This window comes from Caretta caretta, chromosome 1 (assembly GCF_965140235.1).
Source record: "Caretta caretta isolate rCarCar2 chromosome 1, rCarCar1.hap1, whole genome shotgun sequence".
Lineage (NCBI taxonomy): Eukaryota > Metazoa > Chordata > Testudines > Cheloniidae > Caretta > Caretta caretta.
Window position 1 is genome coordinate 237,463,231 of NC_134206.1, and position 14,041 is coordinate 237,477,271.

Sequence of the window (14,041 nt, forward strand, 5' to 3'; positions counted from 1 at the left end):
ATGGGTGATGAGAAGGAACTGAGGGATGGCTGGCCCTGCTCCACCCTTTATGCCTTTGGAAGGGGTGGGGGCTCTCCCTGGTACAGGCATGGTCTCAACAGGCACTACTGGACCAAATATTCCAATTGAGTGCATGGGGTGTAGGCACACCACAAGCAGAATATATACAGACAAGCAACTGAAGAAGCTTAGATTCTGTAGCAAATATGAACACACACTTTAGGGTCATGGTACAAAGTTGAGAATCAGTTTCAATAAGTATGGATGGATGCCTCCAAATGTATTGGGAACAGAGAATCTGAGGCTACACAGAACAGAATTCAGTAGCAGAGATTATAATTGTGAGCATGAGTGTCAATTTTGATAGCACTTATAGTAACAAGGTCAGCAAGTCTCAATCTGACTGCTTATGCAATCAGCTAGGAAGGCGTCTACAGCAAGAGAAAAAAAAATCACATTGTCAAAAAATACTAGATTCAATTTCGTACAATGTCTAATCTTTCATTACCAATTATTTTTAAAGCCATATACACCTATAACAAGCAACTGAAAAAATATACACAGTGTTTATGAAAAGGAAGAGAAAATACAAACTAGTTAAAGACCAGCAAAATATGAACATGAAGAATAAACTGTTTATATTCTAGTAAATTAAGTAAGATCTTGCTTTTGCCACCTAAACATTCATGGTAACCTATTCTGTGTTAATACCCTCCACTGAGAACCTCGGGTTTGAGCAGAGAATCTGATCTCTTTACTCTGACTTTTCTAGATGTATATAAGAGGATATTTTCAGTGTAATCATGTATAAACAATCAATAGCTAGTAAGTATTTTCGTCAGACACACTTACTTCTCAATAACAAAAAGTTATTGCCGGAGTTATAAACTGTAACTAGGTACACAGAATTCACTCCTCAGAGTAGGAGGGAAATAAGTACTTTCTTCAGTTAATGAAAAAGGAAGTTGGAAGGTTGGTGGGGAGGTGACAACTTTAGGAATTTATTTTTTCTGGATGATTTTAGCAAATTGTATGTTATGATATTTCAGAATTTGTTTGATCAATAACTTATTCTAACCTGAGCTGCTCAGCACCTCTGAAAGTCAGGCCACTCCTTCAAGTACTTAAATACAGATCTGGGCTACATCTACATTATGGGCACTACAGCAGCATGACGACACGGCTGCAACTGTGCCACACTAGCACAGTAGCATAGACACTTTCTACAGCGATGAAAAGGGGTTTTTCCTTTGATGCAGGAAAGGAAGCAGCTGTAGATAGTTCGATGAAAGAATTCTTCCGTCCACCTGCAGCATCTACACTGAGGGTTAGATCATCTGAACTACAGGACTCAGAGGTGTGAAAAATCCACACCCCGGAATGCAGTAGCTATGTCAACCTAACTTTTAAGTGAGACCAGACCTTAGATCAGCAATACTCAGACTGAGGCTCGGGAGCCGCAGGTGGCTCTTCAATGTGTCTCCTGCGGCTCTTTGCAGCACATGATATTAAAACACTGATTTAATTATTAACCACTTTAAGTTATTAACCAATCAGGATTCTTTTACTATGTTATTAACCAACTGCAGAATACCTGGTCAGTCATTTTGCTGTGAGAATTTATTAATTATATATTCTACTTGCCTTACAGTTTCTTCAAATGTAGTGTAACTAAAGTTAGGCATCTAAAGCAATGATGCTCAGACCTCAGTGGTTCAGGAGCCAAATTCTACTACATATACAAACAGTAAATAAAACAATGAATTCACACTACTGTGGCTCTTTTGGGTAATGCTGATCACTAAGTTGACTCCTAAACCACTGAGGTCTGAGTATCACTGCCTTAGATGCCTAACTTTAGGCCCACTACTTTTGAAGAAACAAAGACAAACAGAATTATGAGACTGTTAAGGAGTCTGATTTCAGAACCTAACAAGATTTGCAACCCAGGGAGAAAGTTTTAAGACAAGATACCTATACGTAGCATTTTGTGAAAGTGTTATCAGCTTCGGATAAACTTCTTGGTCATATGGCCTTTGGAGAAGTTCATTATAGGAGTCTATCCTCAACTCAGTTAGATGGGAATTTTTCCTTACGGTAAAGTCATTCAAACAGCTTTGTTGCATGAAGCAAGAAAGTGCTCATGGCAACTGTCAGTTCTCTTTCTATATAGAACTTAATTTTGAAAGTAAAGTGAAGCAAATTACAAAGTAATAAGAGAGACAGGTATGTAACCAAAGAGTACGAACTGTGAATATTATTTACTTCAAAAGAAAAAGTTACTCATGAAGCCACATGTATAGAAATTAAAGAGCTACAGGATGTCAGCACGCTGAAGAGAACTGCAACAGAACAATACTTTGCGTGAAGTCCTGTAAGGAAGAACTTCTCAAGCAATGTCAAGAGGGGAAAAAAAAAGTAAATATTTTACACATGGTCTATGAAACATTAGACAAAATGGCATATTAACTAAAATTATCCAAGCAACACATATACACAAGACACCTGCTAAAAAAAGGAAGAGTATCAGATTTTGAATCATAGAGTTTAGAAAAATTAAAAGACCTATTAGGTCATCTAGTCCATCTCCCAGTGAGTACTGTTCCTTACTGTCCATTCCTAGTTTCTCCCTGATTAATCTGCATCAGATTTTTTTACTTCAGATTTATTAAATTGCATTTGTCCAAGATAATCTCATTTTAGCATCTTCCACTCATATTAATCTCCTAGGTCACTCTGCATGTGTGTGTAACTCCTACCACCACCTACAACTTTACAGATTTTTTTCCATTTCCTTCCCCATTACATACAGAGTATGTATTCTTTACAGAGTAGCTGTAGAAAAATTCAGCAATATATTCATATTATAGCTGTGTAAATCTCAAAGGATGTAGATAACCTGATGCTGGCAAAGAGCTCTGTCACAGCTTTAACTGAGGAAGCCCTGACTCAACTCTTATGACTCAATCATGTTCAATCAAATATAAATAAGAAGTGCATACCACCAATTTAGAATAGTTTTTTTGGACACAAGAATCAACACTTTCCAATTTGGATACTTAAAGTCAGCCACCTAAACCATATTTTGACTTCAAATGAGCTGTAGGGCTCAGCATCTCTTAAAGTGCAGTTATTTATTTTGAGATGCCTAGCTTTTGTCATGAAAGTTTTGGCAAGATCCAGAAGCTCCTGTTAAGTCTTCATTGGATGAAAGTGCTTCAAATGCAAATTAAACACACAACATAGCAGAAAGAAAACATCGGTTTTGATTTGCAGCTGATCAAGTCCTTTAGTTTACACCACATTTTCATACTGGACCGTGGAGCCATCAGTACTTTCAGACCAAATGCTGAAAACATGATAATTCTTTTTAGTTTTGAGCTGAACTCGTTTTTCAAACCAGAAATAATGGAGATTGTTATTCAGAGTGAATTCCTTTGATTTTTCAACCTTTATTTTTATGTGTAAAAAGTGATCAGCTGTCATTTCAATAAATGTATTTAAACTTAGTAAGGTTTTATAGATCACTTCATAAAACTGGTTTCTTTTCTCCCCACCCAATATCTACATATAACAGGTTAATTTTTGCATCAGAAAAATCTTTCCCAACAGCTCCTCTGCACAACAATGCTTATTGCAGCCTCACTGCCTGGCAAATATATCCTAGGCTTCTCTGAGTTTCATTGGAAAGGGATCTCCAATATGCAGCTGGGAGCATGGAGAGATGACATGGCGGAAGGAAAAGGGGAAAAGAAGATAATACTGACAATGGAGATAAAAAAATCAGTACAACTCATACACTTACGTAATGAGCGTCGTCTTTTGTTCTTTAACTTCCTTCTTTTATTCATTCCCGCTTTAGAAGGAGATTCCTCTTTGGCCTTTGGCTGGCTGGCAACTTTTGAAGAGTTCTGCTGGCTGAAGTGCGTGGGCACATGACGAGCCAGCCCTCCCTGAGATGCAAAACTGGCATTGCACCCACCAACCACACACTAAAGGGAAACAAAATGACAAGAGAATATTGGGGACTATTTGTGGCATTCATTCAAATGGCAGATAGTCTGCACAGAATTGATTTGTTATAGTTTAGTTTTTTTAGTTTACCTTTTCTTACTTGAATTCCAACAAATTAGAAGCAATCAATTCAAGTTCTCAAAGTGCACGAAATTCTATCCAAGAACAGAAAAACTCTGATACAAATTCCCATCCTAACTTGTGTCACATATTTTTCCAGTGAAACAGATTACTGTACAGAATAAAAAAAGTTCTCTCAAAGCTCAGAGAAAAACCTTAGACACTGTACCTACAGCTCTTGTTGCAAGAAGCAGATCCATACACTCTCCTCCTCAATTACATTTCCCCTTTCAATTCAAACTTACCCCTTTTTCAAAACCCTCCATTCATGAACTAGCTCTACTCTGCAATTATTTTACAACCTTATTTACCTATCAAATATAATGTTCTCTTACATCTACCTCTTCTGCCCTTCCTTGTGACAATTCATAGTTTGAGACTGTTTTTAAAAAGTAGTTTTTGAGCTTAACACTTACTGTGAAGTACTATACTATTAATAAAGGATGCTTATTTTTTAAAGATACTGTAACACATATCTTACAAATTTTAAGTACCTCAGTTATTTTGGCCTGGTAAGGTTACTTTAGCAAATTTTTTGAGAAAATGCATAATCAAAAGATAATGACGGAAAACAAAACAGAAAAATAAGACGAGACCAAGAAATCTCCTGGTCATAAACAAAAGAATTATGGATATAGTCAGTGTTCTCATAACTGGTTATATGAAACAATTCGACAAATGGTAAATCATAAAACAATGTTTCAACAATAAAATTCAATATTTGTCTTAATTTTAATTAGTTTTAGTTCATTGACAAAATATTTTAATTTCACTTTGATTAGGAGCTGGGGAGGGAAACCTTCCCTCCAGGGCCACACACTTGAAAATGGAAGTAGGGGAAAAAAAGAGTCTGACGCTCCTTCTGGGATAAGAATGGATGTGAGAGAGAATGTAATATTAATTTTTTCAGCTCCCATTCCAAGCAACAGTGATAGTTAACTGTACTAGTAGCTGAAAGGAACTAAAATATCACTGCCCCAAAATGAAACAATGTGCTCTTATTTCTCTCTCCCTCGCTATTATCACTTTGTTGTTTTGAGTTTGGGCTGCATCCTCTTATTTCCCATCTCACTTATGAAAACACCCTTGATAGTCAGGCACTGCAGCGGTTGGAGGAATTGGGGAGGCTGTAACTCTGCATGTAATGACAGCCATGTGCAGACCAAGAAATAAAACCACAAACCTCTTCCTCATATACCCTGACCTTGCAAATCGGGCTGAATGAAGGGAGGAGATGGGGCTACCACTTAGCATATTCTGCTCCCTCATTCCTAACTGAGCCATTCTGAGCTATGGAATAGAGAATGCAGGCCATGATCACACAATGGGCAACTCTATTCTGGGAAGCAGTGACTCTGAAAAAGATTTGGGTAATCAGCTGAACATGAGCTCCCAATGTTATGCTGTGGCCAAAAGAGCTAACATGATCCTGGGATGGATAAATAGGGAATTTTGAATAGGAAAGGAAATTTTATTTCTCTATTTGGTACTGCTATGACTGCTATTGGAATACTGTGCCCACTTCTGGTGCTCACAATTCAAGAAGGATGTTGATAATTTGGAGAGGGCTCTCAGAAGATCCACAAGAATGATTAAATGATTAGAAAACATGCCTCCCAGTGACAGACTCAAGGAGCTCAATCTATTTATTTTAACAAAGAGAAGGTTGAGGGGTGACTTGATTACAATCTGTAAGTATCTAAATTGGGAACAAATACCTAATACTGGGCCATTCAAGCTAGCAGAGAAGGTATAACATGATCCAATGGCTGGAAGCTGAAGACAGACAAATTCAGACTGGAAATCAGGCATAAATTTCTAACAGTGAGTAATCAGCCACTAGAACAATTTACTAAGGGTTGTTATGATGGATAATCCACCATAATTTTAAAATCAAGATTGGATATTTTTCTATAAAATATGCTTTAGGAATTATTTAGTGAAAGTTCTATAGACACTCATTATATACGGGAGGTCAGACTAGATGAACACAATCATCCCTTTCGCTTTGTAACCTACGAATCATATATAAGCACCTAATAAGTGCATCTGTGGACAAATTAAACACAGTGGTCCAGGATCCTAGTATCATTTACACAACTGTAAAGCCGGAGTAACACCAACGTGACTTCAATTACTCTGAATGCATAGTGATGTGAATTAAGAATCTGAGTTTAGTCATGTAAAAAAAAAAAAACAACGAACTTGTGCCAGCGGAAGTAAGTTGTTTTCATCCTATCTGAAAGCATAATTTCTAGCAAAAATTGTTTCTTCTGTAGTTCTGAAGTCATTAGAAGCTGGTGACTTCTACATGAACACAAGATGGCTTCATGAAAGGAAACAAAGTCACTAAAATAAAACTTGAGGTTCTCTACTATTTAGCCTTTATTTAAAAAAACAGTTTTTAGGTGACAAAAAAATAGTTTTTAGGTGACACTTGAAGTTGTATTACACAGCCTTCTTAACTTTCACTTAGAAATATTCCTAGCTCCATTAGCTCTGACAAGATTGGAGCAAAGCAGAAAACCTGACCCAAAGTAGAACCACACTCCTTGCAAAATTTAAAGCCACACTCTTGGCAATGTGTGCAAGAGCTCAGAAAATAGTCCCTAAAAAAAAAGGAATATTATAAGCATGACAATATTACAAACTTATTAAATGAAAGTGAAACAGTAATACATTCTACAAATATGCCAGATAAATGTGTACCAGGCATGTTTCTGGAAGGCAGGTTCATAACACACAGTGGTGTTTCTAGTCTGTTTGGATGGATTACACAATTGGTCAAAACTTGCTAGTTCTCCAACCACACACAAGATATTCAAGAGCTTCACCACAAAAATCAGCACTTGCTCTATCCAAAACTGAGTTCTTTTCCAGGTCATAACTGACACAGCATACTTACATACTCGAGTAGGTGCAGTTTACATCTAAAAAGCACCCAAAAATTTATAAGTTAAGCAATTGAGCTTGTAACCAAGATACAAAAGTATTTTTTATAAGGACCATTTGTTTTACTTTGTCTTCTTGTGCAACATAGTTTGACAACAGTTGATTATATTATTACAGCTAATTAAAAGAATATAGTATACCACAGATGCTACAGAACACTTTGTAGTCAAGAAGAAATAGAAGAGAAAAATGTCTTACCTGTTCTTTTCTTTTTTTCTCTAAAATAATATATCCAGCAATCCGTTACTAATGGGTTATGTCTCTTCCTCTCCAAAGATATAGGAGCAGTTCAGGCTGTCATTTCAGGATCTCTGGACTTTAAATCCCATCCAATCAGCTTCCCACCAAATACTTATACAGCTTTAGAAGACCTCTGATAAATCAAACTCAACTATTATGCATAACTTTAAACCTCTCTCTTTCAGAAACTCAGATCTAAGGTTTTTTTGGTTTTGTTTGTTAATACCATAGGGTGGGTCCGGATTGGTGGATATGTTACTTCAAGAGAAAATAAGTTAACATGTAAGAAGTTTAATTTCTCCAGTGTACCCATACCCACCATTACTAATGGGCAGTAATGAACATTGAATTTAATTTACAGAATAGGTAGGGACAAGCAAGAAATAGGTAGTAAAGAAGTAAAACAAAAGATCTGCTATAATCTTTTAAATATAAACGCTATTTTGGAATTATAGCTTGTGCTATATAAGAAAGGATGTATCTATACAAACTCTCAGTGCCAACTTGCATTTTGAAAAGTTTTAACTAGACATTCTACCATAGATTTCTCTTAAGAAATCTGCACTCTTTCTGACCATACAGTTGTTTTCATTAATATGCTAAACAATGGTTTTCCCCTCTGTGACACTTGTAAATATTCCAGCACCTGATCCACTAAAATTATAGCTTTAAAAGCTTTCACTATGCCATTTGTTTTTGGTTAAAATCTGCACTTTTTGTCCTTTATAATAATGCCAACTTAACAGCTAAAATAACTTCAAAAATTCAATCTTATCTCAAACATTCAGGTCCTGTTCCTTCTTTCAGAACTTCCCAATTTACTGCCGACTAACAAGATGTGTTCCCCTCTAATATCTAGCAGCACGTGGATGAGAGTATAACATTTAGCAGTTAACCATTCCAATTATATTGAAATATGTAAAATATACTTTTTAATATTCCCCTACAGATTCACAGAATACCCTATGTCAAGAATAAAAAAAGTTCTCTCTTCGCAAACCAGAGCTTTTATTTTAGCCAGACCTTACTTTCTATGGTCAGGTTTTAAAGACAAAACTTTTTTTCTCCAAATTTAAAAATCTAAACTTAATTCAGTCATTGTATTTATTTTGAGAGGACATTATTAAATCCTAAAATAATTCTAAGTGCCACAATGACTATGCTGCTTGGGTGGGATTTTTAGAAGCATTCAGCCCTGGCCTAAATTCTGACTCCAAGGGTGAACAGTTAGTCTAAAGCTGAGCACTTCTGAAAATCCAACCCTTGGGTATTGACATACCTCAATTCTGGAAGATGAAAACATGGAACACTACCTACAGGTTTTAGGAAGTAAAGAGCAGATATATTGGGTCAACATTTAAATTTGATGGGACTCTAACAAAGAAGAGACTCTTAATGGTCTGAAAAAAAGTTATGTTGCCTTTGTATTTCTATTAGTTTCAACGAAATGATGTCTCTTCTTGACAGTAACAAATGTGAAATTTTGCAAATAAATCCAATCTTGATGTTTCAAACATCTGTCATCTGCATAAATCCTACAGATCTGAACACTGTTATTGCTCAATTATCAGTCTGCTTAGGCAATCTGCCTTAATATTTTATATATCCTTCATGTGCAAGAGAGATGTAAGAAACTCACAATACACCCACTGGAATCATTTTATCTGGGAAGAAACAGTTACAATGTCCTCAATATGGAATCCTGCATACAGAGATATTTCTATCCAGGGTTATAATTTCCAAGATTAAATCTCACTGAATCCTTTCTAAGTCAATAATTAATTGTTGCATCTTGCCTTGAACTTCTCACTTCTCCCAAGCATATGAATCCTTTCAGCAAGAGTCAAATTCCTGTTGATTTTGTTGAGGAAACTGTTTTTTAAGACTGTTTAGTACATCTAACAGCTTAATCAGGTCAACTTCCTTTCTCTGTTTGCTTTATCAGGATATGGCATAAAAAAGGACACTGCAAGTCAGTCTCATAAGCACTACAATCCACTTTGTGGAGTGATCAGGCTGGCTGAGATCATTAAAAGTTCAATATTAATCGTATTGTGATAAGCAAACAACAGGACAGTCTAAGGAAGTATAAGGCAGACAGTCTCTCTTCTGGAAGAGGTAATCAGTTATATGCAATTATAGCTCTCTGAAGAGAAGTACTCCAACAAATTACCACCCTTGGTTCCATGTATGTGTGGACTACCACAGCCCAAAAGATCTAAATCACTTGACTGAAGGAAGCATCTCATACTACTCATGATGTAGCTAGGCTGGCCATAGTCTTCCATCAGTTCCTTCCTAAGGGAGCAAAAACACTTTCATAACCATAATCAATTAAAAGAGAAATACCCATCATTAACATAATCCTCAACTCTGTGGGGAAAGTGGTGTACTAATAAGAATTCATTCAAACATACAGTGTATCTTTGGGGAACAACATGTAAGCTAGACACCCAACTCTATACCCACAGCCCTGAGCAGGACTGTACTTAGGTGACTAACCCATGCCATCGTGGGTACATTGCTATTGTTAATAACTAGCTCCATCAAAGCTGGCTTGAGTATAGCGATAGGCGCTGCAGTCATGCCACCCTATTGCAGTGCAGACAAACCTTCAGTGGTTGGCATGAGGGTTTACATACTTCTTAAAAATATATATTTTAATCCTATTTAATGTAATGGTGCACACTCTCATTAACCACATAAATGCTGAAGTCTTTTCTAATCCAGCACATCTGAATGCCTCAGCGGTATCCATCACAATAAATTCCAGACTAGTTTTTTTAAGAGTTTGATTCATACATTCCCCCCCCCACACACACACACACCCTTTTAAGCTTATCCTTCAATTTAATGAACACATCTTTTTCTTGTACTAAAAGAAAGGGTGCACAGGAGTACCCACTTTACCTTCTTTACAGTTTATTAGTCTCCTCTCTAAACAGCCATTTCATCCTCTCCACATAAGAAATCTTTCTAATCAATAGTAGCTCTTCTCCCCTTTTTGAAACAGACTGACCAGAATTGAACAGTTTTCCAGACAAATCTGTACCATTGATGTATATACTGTTATAGTTTCATTACTATTTTCTTTCTCATCCTTTATAAATCCTAACACTATTTGCCTTTTTTTTTTTTTTTTTTTTTGAGCACTGCTTCACAAGGAATAGAGATTTTCATTGAGCTGTCCACAATGGATGTTTACACTACATTGTACACACAGGTCTGTGGGACCTAGAATTATGGACTCGGTTCCAAGCCTGCACACTTGAGTGTGTACACTGCATTGTAAACCTGGGTTTACAATTGCTGGACCCAAGTCTCAGTTGTGCTAATGCATCCATACTGTACTACACAGACCTTCTGACTTGGCTCTGCAGCTGGAACTGAGTCTACACTGCAAAATGACATGGGACATGAACCCAAGACACACCAGGACTTAGCTCTGACCAACCAGAAGCACTAGGAGGATTCTGAGTGCTTGCTTACCCTGAGTCATACCCGTGTGGACAGATGAGGGTGGGCTCAAACCTGAGTCAGAGCCCAGGCTTAGCATGCAGTGTGTACATACCCAATACATCCATTTCTTTTTCCTGACAAGTCTATAGCTAATTTAGAACCTAATAATGTGTATGAGCAGTTCAAACTATTCCTTCCAGTATGCATTATCTTACATTTGTCAACAAGACATATGGCTTAACTCTGATCTGCTCCTCTGAAGTTCCTCAATCTTCTATTTAATCTTTTGCCAAGTTGAGAACTAACTATTTTTTCCAGTTCCTTGTTTTCTTCTAGCCAGTTTCTAATCCAAGATAAAACTTTGCCTCTTACTCCATATTAGTTTACAAAGCAACTAAGTTTAAGGATTTTTGAAAATCCAAACCATTTATATCTACCAGTTTTTTTAATTGCTGTTTTATAGATACATTCAATTACTTTTAATAGACTACAGGCACAATTTTCTTTTGTAAAAGCCCTGGTAGTTGGTTCCTATCACACACGTTTTAGAATTCTCTGATTTTTTTCAACCAGTTTTCCTGGACTTGAAGAAAAGCTCCAAGGTCTAATTCCTAGAATCAACCCTAACCCAGGACTACCCTTCCAGTCCTGCTATAGGAGCCCATGCGATTTTAATTAGACTACATTTTTTGTTTGCAACTCAGCCACTACATTTTTGGATGTGTACCATTAGGTCTTTTTAAACTGCAGTATTTTATTTGTTCCAGCAAGTCTTCTTGCCATCTCAGTCTGACAGTGCCTCATCTTTATTAGCTAAACATGTGAAGGTCCAGTGTAAGACTCCTTCCACCCCATACAGTATCTTCTGTAGTGAAGACTGATACAAAAATCAGTTAGCATCTCCACAATTATCTTTCATCCTTATGAGATGCCTTCAGAAAACTAAAAGGATTTGAATCAGGACTCTCAGAGACACATCACCTTAATTTCCATCACAATAGTACTTAGCTCTTGAACTGTAAAACCCATGCCAACAAGTAGAGAGAGTTTAAGCTGGGATGTACAGAGGTGCCCAAGTTCTGTGATAAAATATGGCCAAAGTCTCATGCTGATGGGATTAGCCACTACTATCATTAATGGGATTGAGACCCACGTGAAACCAAAGCATTGGGGGAGGGAGGTCATAGAATTACTCAATCTCTTGAGTTTGATCAGAACTTTTGCTATGACAAGAGTCTGTGGAAATGCATTTGGCAGCTCAATCTTCTGGAATGTACCTAATAGATCTCTCTGGTGCCACCCAAAAAAAGCTCTCATTCACTAACTATCCTTATCCCTTAATTTTGGTAGGTCCATTACCCATTTATTAAGCACATCTGCAATCTTGTTTTCCTTTTGTGCTATGTAAATGGCAACTAGGAATGTCCTGTGGGGGACAGCCCAATCTCACGTGTGAAAGGCTTCCTAATAAAGGAAGTGAGATTCTTTTTTTAGCACTTATACAAAACACAGCGGCTCAAATGTCAGTTCTCTGAAAGTCCACTGTGCTTTCAAGAAGCCCTCATCTCCATAACATTAATATGAAGCTGCTGCAATACCTGAAGAGACCAAGTACTTGAATTGTGCAGTCTCTCTGCATGGGTTCACAATCCCACTGGAGTAACTGGAGATTAGGAGAAGTCCATGCCTAACTGTAGTTTGACCCTTGATCTGCCACCAAGTCAGCAAGGCTAGGAAGTTGTACATTTTCTGAATGCCATACAAGGCTCTGTGGCCACATGAATGGTCTTGCAGTATACACATTTGTGTCGTGACTAATCCATACATTGTTTTGGCCTTCAGCAGTGACATTAGTAGCACAGTTCCTGTTGATGCCTACTCTGGCAAATCCTGCCTGCCAAATCCACAATGTTCTGGATCCCATCATGGGGCAAGAAGGTTTTGAGGAGAATCATGTCTGAACCATGTAGGACTTCTATGAACTTCAGTGATCTTTGTGGGGACAAGACAGAACGTTGGGTAATCAATCATGAACACTAGTGGCTAGCACGCAGAGACATTATGAAATTCTCCTTAACCGGGTGAAGTTTGGCTCCTCAGGAATTCATGTAAGGATTGGCTTTCTAGGTATCAGGAAGCCCTCCTTGAAATTACAAGACTTCCCACCTTTTACCAGGTATCTCAGGTTTGATGGGATCAGATTTCCTGCAATGTCTCTTGCTGGTATGACGGAACTCAAATGATTCTCAAAGGGGATAATTTGGAGGGATTTCTCTGAAGTAGCTTTTGTAACTGGATATTGCTGAGGATCCTTTGTTTGAGCTGACTGGGGTCATCAGGAACAAAAGGTCCCAGTCAACCTGAAAAGAAGTTTCTGAGAAGCAGATACGTGCTAACTTGTAGCAAACACAGGGCTTCGCTGAGAGTAGGAGTTGAGTGTGTAAATAGGACTCAGAATATTTTGGCTTCTGCTAGGATGCTGAGCAATTTGACTTTGGGAACTCCTGAAATCAGACCCAGAAGTCAGCCTCTTGAAAAAACTTTTTCCTGTTGTACATGAAGGATGACAAATGGATAATATACTTGAAACTGGGGGGTACAAATTCTCTTTGACCTTAGTGAGACTAGACACTACCTTTCAACAAAGAGGTTTTCTTGTGATATGGCAGATCTTTGAGCCTTTAATTAATACGATATGAAGGCCAGATAATCATAGCCATGTGTCTGTATCATCAATGCTACCTATCCTCTCTGCCATACAACAGGCAAAGGATGACTGCACCTCATATCCGAATGCACTCCCTCACTAATCATGTTCTTGAAGGACAGAAGGTGGAAACACTCTTCCATTGCTCAAAATGGCATTTTCCAAATGAAAGACAAGTGGTTACCAGTGTAAGCCATTAACACTGCAGTCCAGAAAACCTTAATAAAGAGCATCCAGCACATCAGATCAGAGGTGGGCACCCATACTGTTAGTTCAACCAGTCTCGGCACTGGCCATAGCATATTCTCCATCTGGTCAAGTACAGACAGTAAAGACTCTGCCCCCATACATATGTGTATATATGGGAACAGTCTACTCCCCAATACCTGGAAATCATGGCACATGGGTGCTTTGATTACTTCAGTCTGATTTCTGATGCTTACATTTGGTGCTAGATTCTCTGAAAGGAACCAAAAAAAAGAGGGCAGTAAGCTCCACTGGAGATGCAAACGTCCCCCCTTGTCAAAGCTACCACAGGAGGTGTTTAAA

General features: G+C 37.7%; 1 protein-coding gene across 3 annotated transcripts in view; it reads right to left on the reverse strand.

Annotated features, from left to right (window-relative positions):
• The window catches only part of AEBP2 (AE binding protein 2), a 90,409-nt gene that overhangs the window by 39,404 nt on the left and 36,964 nt on the right, over positions 1–14,041 (reverse strand). For all 3 annotated transcript variants that reach the window (XM_048827581.2, XM_075121970.1, XM_075121964.1), the window contains exon 4: positions 3,806–3,992. In XM_048827581.2, the coding sequence (XP_048683538.2) occupies positions 3,806–3,992 (187 nt within the window). The remainder of the gene's footprint in view (positions 1–3,805; positions 3,993–14,041) is intronic.